Here is a 14,563-nt window from a genome sequence, read left to right as displayed (position 1 = left end):
TGAAGAAATGAAGGGTGCCTGGAGCTTAAATCAGTGTTCTGGCCCTTGCTCTTGATTTTGAGCATCTGGTGTTTGTCCCCTGGATAAAGCCTGGAGAAATACTTTCCAGACACATTGAATGGTCTGCCTGAGGAGGGCAAGTATATCCATATGGTCTATTCTCCCCATGGTGTTTAGTGTTTATTAATCAAATTATGTAATTCTTTTTTCTTTTTAATTTTCAAAAAATCTTTATTTTTGAGAGAGGGAGAGAGAGTGCGAGCAGGGGAGAGGCAGAGAGAGAGGGAGACACAATATGAAGCAGGCTGCAGGCTCCAAGCTGTCAGCACAGAGACTGAGGCCGGGCTCAAACTCACGAAACACAAGTTCGTGGCCTGAGCCGAAGTCGGATGGTTAACCGACTGAGCCACCAGGTACCCCTCAAATTATGTCATTGTTTTGCTTGAAGCACTCATTGCGTTCCCAAACTTCGTATCATGTGTTACAAGGCTGTGTGTCATCTGGCCCTTGCCTGCATCTGAGTCTTCTTTTCCAACCACTCATTCACTTGCTAACATTGGCCTTTTTGCCATTTCTCGACATGCCCAGATGTCATCCTTTCAGTTTCTTTACACTTGTTTTCCTTCTGAAACCTCTTCCTTTGCATCTTCTTATAACTCCATCCTTTTCATTATTAACATTTCTGCTGAAATGTTACCATCTCACAGAAATTATCACCCTATCTGAAATAGCTCCCCTGTAGTCACTCTCTATTCTTTGTGTTATTTTCCATAGTACTTATTGCTTTGTGAAATCATATTACCTTATTATTTGTTCATCTTTCTATTAGAATATAAGTTCCTTGGGGCACCTGGATGACTCAGTCGGTTAAGTGTCCAACTTTGGTTCAGGTCATGATCTCACAGTTTGTGAGTTCGAGCCCCGTGTCAGGCTCTGTGCTGACAGCTTACAGCCTGGAGCCTGCTTCAGATTCTGTGTCTCCTGTCTCTCTGCCCCTTTCCTGCTCATGCTCTGTCTCTTTCACAGAAATAAAATAAACATTTAAAAAAAAAAGGAGTTTCTCAATTAAAATGCAGGATGTCGGCAGTCATGGCAGAGGAAGAACCTCTGGAAATACTTTATAAAAACAATGAGGACACTGGCAGACATAGTAAAAATCAACTGTTTCAGAACTCTGAACATTAACCATAGGCTTGTAGCAAACTAGGAACATTTATTCAAGAAAAATGGCCAAATCTCAGGAACACTGTGAACTTTGTAATGTTTTAACTTGCCCAGGTGCCGTCCTCTCTCCAGTTCCACAGTAGCTTTGAAAACCAACAGTCCCTAATCATGGTGAAAACTAGCAGCCCAGAAGCCAACTGGAAGCTACAGACCAAGACTGGAGCTTTTTCAAAGCCCTGTTCCAGAGAATTGTCATTATTTGACTTGTTATTATTTGTTATTAATTGACCTGTCTGGTGGTTCCTTAAAAGACCTCATTTGCAAACTTGCATATATTTGACCAGACTTGGAGCCTTTTCTGCCCAGGGTATTCATTGAAAACAATTAGAGGCAATTGAACGTCTCAGCTGCCTGTGGTAGTGAGTAACGGTTGGGGCAAACAGACTAACCAAAAAGCTTAAAAGGAAAAGCTGGAGAGTGATGTCCATAGGGGATTTGTAAAGCTTTGATATATTCCTGGGAATCTAGAAGGCTGTGCCCATATGTTGAGCTGTGTGCATCTTTAGAAAGGACCTGAGAAGGCCCTAAGGTCTTAGTTCTAGTTCATGTTGAGGCTCTGTGCCAACGGATAGTGAAGGCTAAGGAGAAATTGTAAACTGGCTTAGTGTTAAAAGTGTGCCCTAATACATATACAGAGCCCATCCATGAAGACTGGGAGATTTACTGGTTCCAGGAGTCTAAGGAAATCTCTGTCTAATCATTAGCTGACCATTAAACTAACATCAGAGACTTCAGTGGCCACATGGAACAAAGAATCCAGACTCTGTAGGAAATTAGTTTCTCTCTTTCCTTGTCCTATTTTATATTTCTTACCACTGCTTGAATAATAATTTACTTTTTATCTGTCTCTTACCAGTTAGAATATAAACATACTAAGAGCAGGGAGTCTTTGTGCACAGTTCTTTATCTCCAGTGCCTAGAATAATGCCTAGTACATAAAATATTTATTTTTTTTAAAGTAAGCCCTGCACCTATTGTGGGGCTTGAACTTGCAACTCCCAGATCAAGAGTCACATATTCTACCAACTGAGCCAGCCAGGTGCCCCTAAAATATTTCTTGAAATGATGAGAAAATGGATGACTCAGATATCAATTCTGTATATACTTTCTGTCTTCTAGAAATTTGTTGAATCTTTTGCCTCTTGAAATCACTGTTTTTCTTTTCTTTTTTAAAATTTTATTCAAGTTTTATTTATTTAAGTAATCTCTACACCCCATGTGAGGCTCAAACTCATGACCCTGACATTAAGAGCCTCATGCTCTTCTGACTGAGCCAGTCAGATGCCCCACTGTTTTTATTTTGTTGTTGTGTCTTTTATCTCTTTCATTCCTTTGCTATTATTTTTATGAAGTGGATTTCTGGAGAGAGGACATAAATGGGTGTGCTTCTTCAGCTCTCTTGAATCAGAATGTTCTGATTACTGATTTTGATCAATAGGAAGTTCACTGAGAGTAAACTGATTTGGATGAAGTTTGGGAGGGTTTTTTTTTTCTTCTAAATTTTTTAATGTTTATTTATTTTTTGAGAGGGAGGGAGATAGAACATGAGCAAAGGAGGGGCACAGAGAGAGAGGGAGACACAGAATCCGAAGCAGGCTCCAGGCTCTGAGCTGTCAGCACAGAGCTTGATGCGGAGCTCGAACCCACAAACCGCAAGATCATGACCTGAGCCGAAGTTGGGTGTTTAACCCACTGAGCCACCCAGGCGCCCCGAAGTTTGGGAGGTTTTATGGTAGAATTCATTCTAAAGAGAATGAAAAGACTACACACATGCATTATGGTTTAAAACCTTATGCAAATAAACTTGACAATCTGGATGAAATGGATATTTTTAGAAAATGTTGCCAAATTTGACCCCAGAAGAAAGAAATTCAGTAGACCAATAACAATAAAGGGAATCCGTAAAGTTATCAAAGGACTGCTCCATAAAAACTTTTAGACCTAGGTGTTTTCATAGGTATGTTATTTCAAATAGCCAAGGAATAGATAGCTGAACCAGAGCACGGATAAGAGAGTTTATAGCTCTTTTAAGGAAGCCAATGAAATGTTGATTCTAAAACTTCGTGGACAACACAAAATAGGAAACCATGGAAGAATCTTCCAATTATTAATGTAAAAATCTTACATTCAGTACTAGAAAATAGAATTCAATAGTATGTTAAAATAATATTCTACAACCCAAGAGTTTAATTTCTGAAATAAATGCACATATGGTTCAATATTAGATCTGTTAACATGTTGTTTTAATAGATGAAAGAAAAACCATATGGTCATCATCATTTTGGATGCCAAAAAAGCATTGACCAAATTAATATCTTTTCCTGATAAATGTTCTTCATTTAATTAAAATTGATGAATTCTTATTTGACACGATTAAAGAGAACTTATTTCATTTTTCTTTTCCTTTCCTTTTTTTTCTTTTTTTTTTTTTTTAAGTAACCTCTGTGCCCAATGTGGGGCTTGAACTCATGACCCCAAGATCAAGCATCACATGCTCTATTAACTAAGCCAGGCAGGCACCCCAAATTTATTTCAGACCAAAACCAATATCACACTTAACAGTGGTATGGTAGAAGTATTCTCATTAATGTGAGGAACAAGAAATGGATGCCCAACATTTAGTATTGTTACTTAATATTATAGTGGAGGTGTAAACCAATATCATTAGGTAGTAAGAAGAAATAAAGAGGTTAATATTGGGAAAGAGGAAGGAAACTATTTTTATGCAGCAAGGGAAAATATATAGCTGAAACTCAACAATCAACTCTCTTACTGTTCTCATTATTAGAAAGAATGAGATTCTGGTAAAGTGGCAGTTTACAAAAGTACTAATACAACATCTTTCCTGTATATATGCAGAGTAATATTTTAGTGGCACCTGGGTGGCTCAGTCAGTTAAGCCTCCGACTTTGGCTCAGGTCATGATCTCACGGTTTCGTGAGTTCGAGCCCCATGTTGGGCTCTGTGCTGACAGCTCACAGCCTGGAGCCTGCTTCAGATTCTGTGTCTGCCTCCCACTCTGCCCTCCCCCACCCCTGCTCACGCTCTGTCTCTCTCGCTCTTTCTCAAAAATAAACAAACATTGAAAACAATTAAAAAGAATAAAGAATGTTCATTAGTGCAATTGGAGCATAGGTAAACCATTCTCCACAAGTTGGTTGTTTCTGATTTTTCATTTCTCTGAACAAACTTACTCTATTTTTTGAAATAGTGGAATAGAGTTGACTTTTTACCCCTCTACTTAATTTTGGGGGAAAAATTAGGAAACGAATCAGGCCATGGGCAATCTTATGACCTGACTCTAACCAGAGGATAGTCTGAAGATAATATGATTTTACAGCTGTGCCTGAATATTTTTTTAAATCTTTTTTAATGTTTATTTACTTTTGAGAGAGAGAGAGTCAGAGTGTGAGCTGTGGAGGGGCAGAGAGAGAGGGAGACACAAAATCTGAAGCAGGCTCCAGGCTCCGAGCCATCAGCACAGAGCCCAATGCAGAGCTTGAACTTATGAACTGTGAGATCATGACCTGAGCCCAAGTCGGATGCTCAACTGACTGAGCCACCCAGGCACCCCTGAATATTTCTTATTTTCTTATAGTTCAGAGAACACTCGGTTTTGTTGCTTATATATATATTTTTGGTATTTCATTGGTAGAAAGTAGTATCTTAAAAATATTACAGTTTATTCAGTTAGTGGTGAGAATCTTTTTTCCCAAGTGCTGATTTGATCTTGGTGGTTACTTAAACTGTCTGTATCCTTTGATGGATACAGAAGCATCCATCCTTGATGGATGTTAGTCATGGTTTGCCACATAACAAATTATCATATTGTTGAATTGTTGGGTTTATTTTATAGACATTAAGGTTTATCATAATTATATTTGTTATATCCTTTTAATCTTAGATTTGTTTTTTCTCATTGCATGAAAGTGCATTTTAATAACTGGCTCTGTTGATTTGTTGCTTATGCTTTCTTCTGTTGCACAAAATTTTTATCTCTTTTCTACAGATAAGTATGCTAATCTACTTTCTCCAAAATTTCTTGAATGCTTAGTTCTTCATATATTTAGAATTAGTCACGTTTTTCTCCACATTGATACCATTTTTCTGGCAGTATTTTTTTAAGATTTTATTTTTTTAAAGTAGGGGTGCCTGGGTGGCTCAGTCGGTTGAGCGTCCGACTTCGGCTCAGGTCACAGTCTCACAGCTCGTAAGTTTGAGCCCCATGTCGGACTCTGTGCTGACAGCTCGGAGCCTGCAGCCTGCTTCAGATTCTATGACTCCCTCTCTGTCTGCCCCAACCCACTCGCATTCTGTCTCTGTCTCCCTCAAAAATAAATAAACATCAAAAAAAAATTGTTTTAAGTAATCTATACCCACTGTAAGGCTCAAATTCACAACCCCAAGATCAAGAGTCACATGTGGCTCCAACTGAGCCAGCCAGGTGCCCTGGCAATAGTTTTTAAATATTGATTTTTCTCTACTTATAAGCACTTTTTAGATTTGATCATTGCTTTGGGATTTCTTGTCTCATGGGTCTTTTTGTTTATTAAAAAAATTTTTTTTATGTTTATTTATTTTTGAGAGAGAGAGAGAGAGTGTGTGGGGTAGGGGCAGAGAGAGAGGGAGACACAGAATCTGAAGCAGGCTCCAGGCTCTGAGTTGTCAGCACAGAGCCCGACGTGGGGCTCAAACTCCCAGACTGCGAGATCATGACCTGAGCCCAAGTCAGATGCTTAGCTGACTAAGCCACCCAGGCGCCCCTCGTGGGTCTTTTAGTATTTTTTTATTGTGGTAAGTACACATAGCAGAATTAACTATTTTACCCACTTTTATTTAAAAAAAATTTTTTAATGTTAATTTTGAGAGTGAGAGAGCACGAGCAGGGAAGAGAGAGGACAGAGAGAGAGAAGGAGACATATAATCCCAAGCAGGCTCCAGGCTCTGAGCTGTCAGCACAGAGCCCGACACAGGGCTCAGACTTGGGAACAATGAGATTATGACCTGAGTCAAAGTCAGAAACTTAACCGACTGAGTCACCCAGGCTCCCTTACCCACTTTTAAATACAGCATTCAGTGTCATTAAGTACATTCATGGTGTTGTGCAACTATTACCACCATCCTCTGGTGGTAATATCTTTATTTGATGTATTTCTACCTTAACCTGAAACATTATTGCTGTTATTCTCAGGCAAATTGTTTAAATCTCTCAGTCCTAGTTGCCCTGTCCGTGGATAGGATAGTTGTCCTGTATGAGGATAGTTGTGGAAATAAAACTAGGTAAGACAATAAACTTAAAAATAATTGGGGTATTATATATGCTTAGTAAATGATTGCTCTCTCGTCCTTCCCACTATAATTGGTTTTAAAGACTGGTTGGTGTAGGGTACATCTTTCTTAATTCCCTCAATTATTCTCTTCTCCTCCAAGATACTCATTGTTATTGTTGCCTAATTTCAATAAGATATTTGTAAGTATTAGAATAAACATTTGTTCACTTTATGTTTGAAATTAATGTGTATGTTTTGTGGATTAGGAATCCCAAATTACTACTTGCCCTCTGCCGCTTACTACTAAGCAATGTTTCACAAGAGACCACAGAGATGTATTCTTATGTTTTGAAACCATTTCTCCTGACACCTTTTCTGATTTTGCCTTGTAAGGCCTCCTAGTTGATAAATTAGAGTTTATTTGGAAGAGGTGTCTTTAGATTTTATGTTTGGTACTTTGGGTGTTAGGACCCTAGTTTCTTAATTCATTTATGATCTCCTTTAAATAGATAAGTTATTATTGAATAACAATACTTGAAGCAGTTATCTTAAAGCCATTAAAAGACAGTATTTTGCTTACTGTTTTCATTCTTCAAGGCATACACATAATTATATTTGAGGATACCATGATAGACATTTGCTAATTAGGTACTCTTTTTTTGCTAATTATGTACTTTTAAATCCTAAAGTAATCCACATGTTAATCTTAAGTAATGATGTACCACTTTTTTGACACTTCTTTAGATTACTATTGTTTATAACTATTGCTGAGATATAGGGGTTTTTTTTGTTTTTTTTTTTTTTTGTTTTTTGTTTTAGTTTTTTAATGTTTACTTTTTTGAGAGAGGGAGAGACAGAATCCGAAGGGTCCAGGCTCCAAGCAGTCAGCACAAAGCCCGACGAAGGGCTCGAACTCCCAGACCACAAGATCACGACCTGAGCTGACACTTAACTGACTAAGCCACCCAGGCGCCCCTTGCTGAGATATATTTAATTTGGGGAATGATGCTGTTAATTTTCCCCAGGAAAACTGTAGCCTTTTGTTTGGTGTGTTCTAAAAATTTATCTATAAGGCTTTGGAAGAAATAGTAAGTAGACAGTGTAGTCAGTGATTAAATTTATGAGCTACCTGTTTTCTCTTTAGAACTGTATCAAAGATACTCACTTAATCTGTGCACACGTAGCCACATTCAAGTTCCCCTTCTAGGACTTATAATCAGAATGTTGTGCTCTATTTAGACACATAATCAAGAGTAACATATACTTTATTTTCATTGAAAGCAATTTGACCTTTATTCTGTGCTGTGTGTGTGTGTGTGTTTCCCTTCCTATACTTAAGAGCTATAATAACATTGCAGTAACGTAAGTTCTTACCTGTAGCCATTTATAGTTACAGGGTGAATAGAATGTTTAACTTGGTGCAAAACAGAAATTATGACATAGGAATCTTAATTAGAATTTTGAAATAAAATATTTACTAATAATTTCCCTTCTAATTTCTAAAGATTAAAAATAAAAATTATGGCTGCCGGGGGGCCTCGGTGCTCAGCCAGTTAAGCATCTGACTTCAGCTTAGGTCATGATCTTGCACTTGGTGGGTTCGAGCCCCGTATTGGCTCTCCACTGACAGCTCAAAGCCTGGAGCTTGCTTCAGATTCTGTGTCTCCCTCTCTTCAATGCTCCTTCCCTGCTCATGCTCTGACTCTCTCTCAAAAATAAATAAACATTAAAAAACAATTTTTTTTAAATTATGACTGCCATGTTACAAAAGTATCCTGCTTTATTTATAAACATGTGAAATCACAGTATTTAAAATTGACCTTTCAAATCCAAACAGAATTCCCTATTTTTTCGTTGTCAGCGTTTACAGGTAGGGAAAGTCTTAGGAAATAATACTATTTCTGTTCTCAAATGTAGATTTTCCCAGATGTCTGTCCATGATGATATATAGATACTGACAAACTCTCACCCAAAAAGGTGATTAAAAAGCTGTTTTTAGAAATCAATAGTAAGAATTGAAACTAGAAAATTAGGAGAAGACATTACTGTCCAAATGCTCGAAGGTACTTAAAAGATTGACTCAGAGCATGTTTTGTAATTTCACTGGCCGTTTGACTAAGTTGTAAGTAATTGTATTCATTTAAATTGCAATAAGAATCCACTTTCCATTTCTATGTCAAGTCCTTGTCAAGTCCTATTTTTGGATATTTTAAAAGATGAATTTCAGTAAGTGTAGAATAATATCAGGTTACATTAAAAACCCACAATTCGATTAAATGCTAGAACTCATACATGGAAATGAGAATATTAAGATTAGTATAGTAATTCTGTACTTTTTTTGATATTAAGTATCAGAGCACTGTATCTGTGTTATACAGCACTTCCGTCTGTTGCTAGTAAACGTGACTTGATTGTAAGCATGTGCCAATTACAGAAAATGGTGTGAGGTCTTAATATTAAGGTTTTAGCACATTGAGAAGTGCTAGGAATGTGACAAATACTTGCATTCTTATATTTAGTATATCCTTATATTTTTCAGGTTATTCAAGTTATAAATTATTGGATAGAAGACTACTGTATTGATAGAAAGTAGTGTCTTAGATGCATGTTGTGAGGAAAATACATAATTTATAGTCATTATTAATATAATTAATATATTGTATACACAAATGTACCAGAATGAATGTTTGCAACTTTATACACGTTACACGTTGCCAGTAGAATCCCAGAAGATTCTGTAACAAATCATGTGCTTTCCTTGTAGATCGTTTTTTTTTGTTTGTTTGTTCTAAAATGATCAAAATTATTGGTGATCATTGATCAATTACTTGATTTAAAAAAATGTTTTCTAACTATAAAAATTATGCCCCTTTTATTTCCCTAAATTGAAAAGCTGAGAAACTAAAAGGGATTTTTAAGATGGAAATAACAAAGGGTGCTTATTTTCAAAGAAAAATAGAGGAGGTAGAATGTCTTCCAGTTTTTCCCTTAAAGTTTTTTTGCAACTCACCATAGATTTTATCCTAAGAAAAATAAAAAAATTTGTTCCTTTTCATAATAAGATCACCATAATATTGCCATATTTCTAAAAAACAAAATTCAAGATTGAACATTTAGTTTTGTCTGGCTTGAGAATTTATTTCCCCACAATTAAGAGTAGTATTTCTTACTTTCTAAAACCCATGATCCCTTTTAATCGATAAAAAATGTCTGTTCTCCTTTGATGTTCATATTTTTTAAATCAATTAGTTCTTATGTTTAAAATTAAAGCACGTTATGAGTATCCTTTTCTTAAAATAATTTTTCTTACCTTCTGTCTTGCCCAGAAGTAGATTTTATAACCCTTCCCCCATGAGAAGGAACATCCCTTCCCTCTCCCGTGCTGAGAATCTACAAATTAGAGATTACAGTTATTACAGTATGGCCTTCAATTAAGTAAAACACTTTTGTTTTACTTAAGTAAACACTTTTTGTTTAGGTGAGAGCTGGTCACACAAAAATTCAACAAATGAGGTATTAAAGGCATTACATTTACCTCATGATTTGGCCAGATTTTGCTCCTGTTTTGGGATGAAATTATGTATGCATATTATGTACATTTAGATGTTATTAAAATCCCATAAAATAAAGACATTTCAATTTAAAACTAAGATGGGAAGGAGCTGGTAAAACATAAAAATGTTTCATCTTTCACAATTGTAATCAGTTTCACGTCACATTGATTATACTCTTCCGAGTAGAGCAAAACAAGTTCAGGCAAGATAGCCCCTGTGGGCTTTAGTTATTGTGCTCCGTAATTCTGCAGCACTAGTTATCTACGTCATGTAGTTTGAGAACTTAGCTTTTGAGGCTCTGTGTACGACTCCACGTGAGTATTGATGATCACATGCTTCTGACCTTTAAACTTTTTTCTTACGACATTCTAGGTCTGGGAAGGGATTAAAGCTGTGGTAGAGTGGGACAATTTTGCATCTAAAAAGACACATGTTTTCTCTCTTTTTCCCATTCTGGAGTGTGGCTCTAAAATAAAGCATGCTGTATTGCATCGAGATGGAGCAGTAGAAGTGGAGGGGTGGTGTTATTGGCACTACTGAAGTTTTTCATTTCTTTTTTCGTGTTTTTTATATGTTTCCATTACTTTGCCAATAAGATTCTATACTTGCTTTAGCTTTATAGGTTAAGTTAGGTACAGTGGTTGGTAGAAGTGAAAACAGGAGTGACCTTAATTAAAACCAGAAGCAGTCACATCTGTTTTGGAGAAGTGTCCGTTTCATTTGGGTTAAATGGAAATGGAGTTTTTGTTTTTCCAATGTGTTTAGTTTTCTAATATCTACCTATTTCTTGCCAGCAGGCCACAGTAAAATGTTCTTACCATTAATTGGGGTCTTCGAGTCCTTTATTTTTCTTTCTTAGTTTGGAAATCAGGTCAAGAAGAGCAGGGTCTGAGAAGGTAAAGAGTTTGCTTTGGGGCACCTGGGTGACTCAGTTGGTTAAGTGTCCAGCTTTGGCTCAGAACATGATCTCACAGTTCATAAGTTTGAGCCCCATATCGGGCTCTGTGCTGATAGCTCAGAGCCTGGGACCTGCTTAGAATTCTGTGTCTCCCTCTCTCTCTGCCCTTCCCCTGCTCAAACTCTCTCTCTCAAAAATAAATAAACATTGAAAAAATTAAAAACAAAATTGACACAGTAGTATATTTAGTGGAGCTTGTTATTTCAGAATAAAATTGGGTCTTGGCTTTACATGATTATTTTTCCTTAATTCTATAATTCAAGGTTTTGCTTTACTTATTTATTTGCATTATTAAAATAAATCCAGAAGAACTTGCCTTTAAATTAATAACATATATATAGATAGTTGGTTGTGAAAGTATTTAATTGATAGTCCATTTTGTCCTATTTAAAGTGATTTGGTGTGTCTGTGTTAACAATTATGTAAATGTTCCAGATTCAAGCAGGTTAGATGTTATCATAACATACTGACTTGCTAGGCTAGTTTTTATCATTTTTTAATGTAACAATAATCCTCAAAAATAATGTTTTAGTTATCTGCACACAGCTGTCATTATAAAATGTTTAATGCATTGGGCACTATAGTAACCACGTTTTAAGTAAACCAGAAGGGCTTCCACGTGTTGGCTTTTGCGATGTAGTATAAAGGTCATTGGGTATACCTGTCTTGACTTGGTACAGCATGTCAGTTTGGAAAAGCCACGTGCAGGTTGAGATTTTGAGATTGGGACTCACGTAGAAAGCTTGAGGTAACAAAAATTAAAAAAACTATTATCTGATGGCCTCAATGATAAAAGAGGACATAAAGCTTTGGATCCCCCCCTCTTTTTTAAACAGACTGTGAAGACTGCTTGACAGACACTTGCAATCCAGTCACATAAGTGTAAGAAAGAAATATTGGTCCTCATGGAAGAAGAGCAAGATTTACCAGAACAACCAGTAAGTATTTCCTTTAACAATTTAAAGTTCTTTATAGAAAAGCTAATCTTAAGAGATTTTAAAGATCACTCAGTTATACTGCAGATTCCAATTTAGAAATAAAAATAAGGAAGAGACTTCTTTTTTTTTTTTTTTTCAACGTTTATTTATTTTTGGGACAGAGAGAGACAGAGCATGAACGGGGGAGGGGCAGAGAGAGAGGGAGACACAGAACCGGAAACAGGCTCCAGGCTCCGAGCCATCAGCCCAGAGCCCGACGCGGGGCTCGAACTCCCGGACCGCGAGATCGTGACCTGGCTGAAGTCGGACGCTTAACCGACTGCGCCACCCAGGCGCCCCAAAGGAAGAGACTTCTTAATACTTTCTTTCTAAGAAAACAATTTCGTGTCCTTTAATTCACATTTTGTTAATACCTGGGAGTCTGCTTAGAAAATTCAGTATTACAAACTGAGTATTGCATGGGCGCCTGGATGGCTCAGTCGGTTAAGCATCTGACTCTGGCTCAGGTTATGATCTTGCGGTACATGAGTTCGAGCCCTGCGTTGGGCTTTGTGCTGACAGCTCAGAACCTGGAGCCTGCTTCAGATTCTGTGTCTCCCTCTCTCTCCACCCCACCCCACTTGTGCTCTGTCTCTCTCTGTCTTTCAAAAAAGAATAAACATTAAAAAATAAAAATAAAAAAAGTACTGTATTTGTAAATGCCATTAAAAAAAACCCAAAATTGCTATCCTTACAGTTTTTAGAAAATAAAAGAGGATGTCTGTTTACCAGTAAAACAGTATATATTATCATTTGTGCCAGAAAACGTACTTTTTATCTTTACCTAAATTTTTCTGATTAAGTTTTTAAAAAGTAGTAGTAGTTGAAGAAAGTATAATTTGATTACTAATTGTTAAAAATAGGTAAGTATTTTTAAATACTAAAATACTTATTTTAAAAAGTAGATAAAAAATAGATAAGACCCTAGAGTCCAGGTTAGATTCTTAATTTCTTTTAAATGTTTAACATAAATAAATAAAATAATTTTAAATGTCCTCAAGTGATACAGATTTATTGCCTTGTTGTGGCCTTTTGTTTTTTTTTTTGTATATTTTGGTCTTTCTGTGTTTTGACCCTTAGCATTTAAAAAAGCAAAATAGGGGCGCCTGGGTGGCTCAGTCGGTTGGGCGTCCGACTTCAGCTCAGGTCACAATCTCACGGTCCGTGGGTTCGAGCCCCGTGTCGGGCTCTGGGCTGATGGCTCGGAGCCTGGAGCCTGCTTCCGATTCTGTGTCTCCCTCTCTCTCTGCCCCTCCCCGTTCATGCTCTGTCTCTCTCTGTCTCAAAAATAAAATAAACGTTAAAAAAAAAATTAAAAAAAAAATAAAAATAAAAAAGCAAAATAAATAAATAATAAATAAATAAATAAGGAAAGGCAATAGTAATCATTCTCGTAGATACTTTTGTATTAAAGGATGTTTTTCTTTTGTGTTGAGATTTTTCTGAAGTTAGATAAATACTGAGTCAGTTTACTATCCTGAATGAGCCTCTTGCATTTTATATTAAGGAAGAATGCAGAATGATACATGTTTACCTTTATGAAAATCCAGCTTAGAAAAATTTGAATTTTGAAAGCAGGTAATGGGGTATGTTTTTCATGTTCCAGATGTATTCTTTATATCACAGAAAGATGGACATGTGCTCACAAGAAGTCCTTTAATACATTTTTAATATTTTCTTTATGTTGAGAAGTACATACTGATGATTACTTTGCCATTTTTCTTTTAGCCCTCTCACTTAAGGCAAGTATAAAACCAGAAAGATATAGCAATTGTAAAATGACCTTGAAACATTTGAAATGTCATCCCTTATCCCTGTTGGGACATCGATAATCAAGGAAATGGTAGAATTAAAAATCATCCTCAGCAGTGTTCCTAGGATATGTACTGTGAGAACAAATAGCTGGGTTAGAGACATTAAATGTACCAAAGAAAATGATGGCATTGAGTTTTTAATGTAGTAAGACAGAAGTCTGGTCAAGAGGTCTAGTTTCAAAAGACTTATGTGTTGACATACTGTTGAAATGGGTATTGTTGTCAGTAACTCCTTATGTATTTAAAGTAGAATTGTGAGGCTGACCTGCTGGTGAGTTGTCTTTTCTACTCTGCTTTATTTCCTTGCTCTTCTATTCAGTTTCTGTAACATGATGTCCAAAACCTGATTGTTACTTAAGAAGGTGAGAAATGAAACCATTTTAAAAACATTTTCTGCTGACTATAAATGGTGATTGTCACAGAGCATCATTTTTTTATTGATTTGTTCCTGGGCCTTAATTTTTATTTTTATTTTTATTTTTATTTTTATTTTTATTTTTATTTTTATCTTATCTTATCTTAATTAGAGGTATATATATATATATATATAGAGAGAGAGAGAGAGAGAGAGAGAGAAAACAAGTGGGAGAGGGATAGAGAGAGGGAGAGAGAGAAAATCCCAAGCAGGCTCTGCAGTGTCATCGCAGAGCCCGACGCAGGGCTTGAACACACAAACCATGAGATCATGGCCTGAGCCAAAGTTGGAGGCTTAACTGACTAAGCCACCCAGGCACCCCTTGGGTCTTAATTTTTAAAGGTAACTGAG

The 14,563-nt window shown here is 36.5% G+C and overlaps 1 protein-coding gene across 2 annotated transcripts in view; it reads left to right on the top strand.

The window, feature by feature from the left end:
* EYA3 (EYA transcriptional coactivator and phosphatase 3) overlaps window positions 1-14,563 on the top strand; it is a 98,140-nt gene that overhangs the window by 14,627 nt on the left and 68,950 nt on the right. For both annotated transcript variants that reach the window (XM_030324036.1, XM_030324037.1), the window contains exon 2: window positions 11,843-11,944. In XM_030324036.1, coding sequence (XP_030179896.1) covers window positions 11,912-11,944 — 33 coding nt within the window. In that variant the 5' untranslated portion in view covers window positions 11,843-11,911. The remainder of the gene's footprint in view (window positions 1-11,842; window positions 11,945-14,563) is intronic.

The sequence above is a fragment of the Lynx canadensis genome, chromosome C1 (genome assembly GCF_007474595.2).
Source record: "Lynx canadensis isolate LIC74 chromosome C1, mLynCan4.pri.v2, whole genome shotgun sequence".
Lineage (NCBI taxonomy): Eukaryota > Metazoa > Chordata > Mammalia > Carnivora > Felidae > Lynx > Lynx canadensis.
Note: the sequence above shows the minus strand (reverse complement) of the source record. Positions and strands in the feature narration are given on the sequence as shown.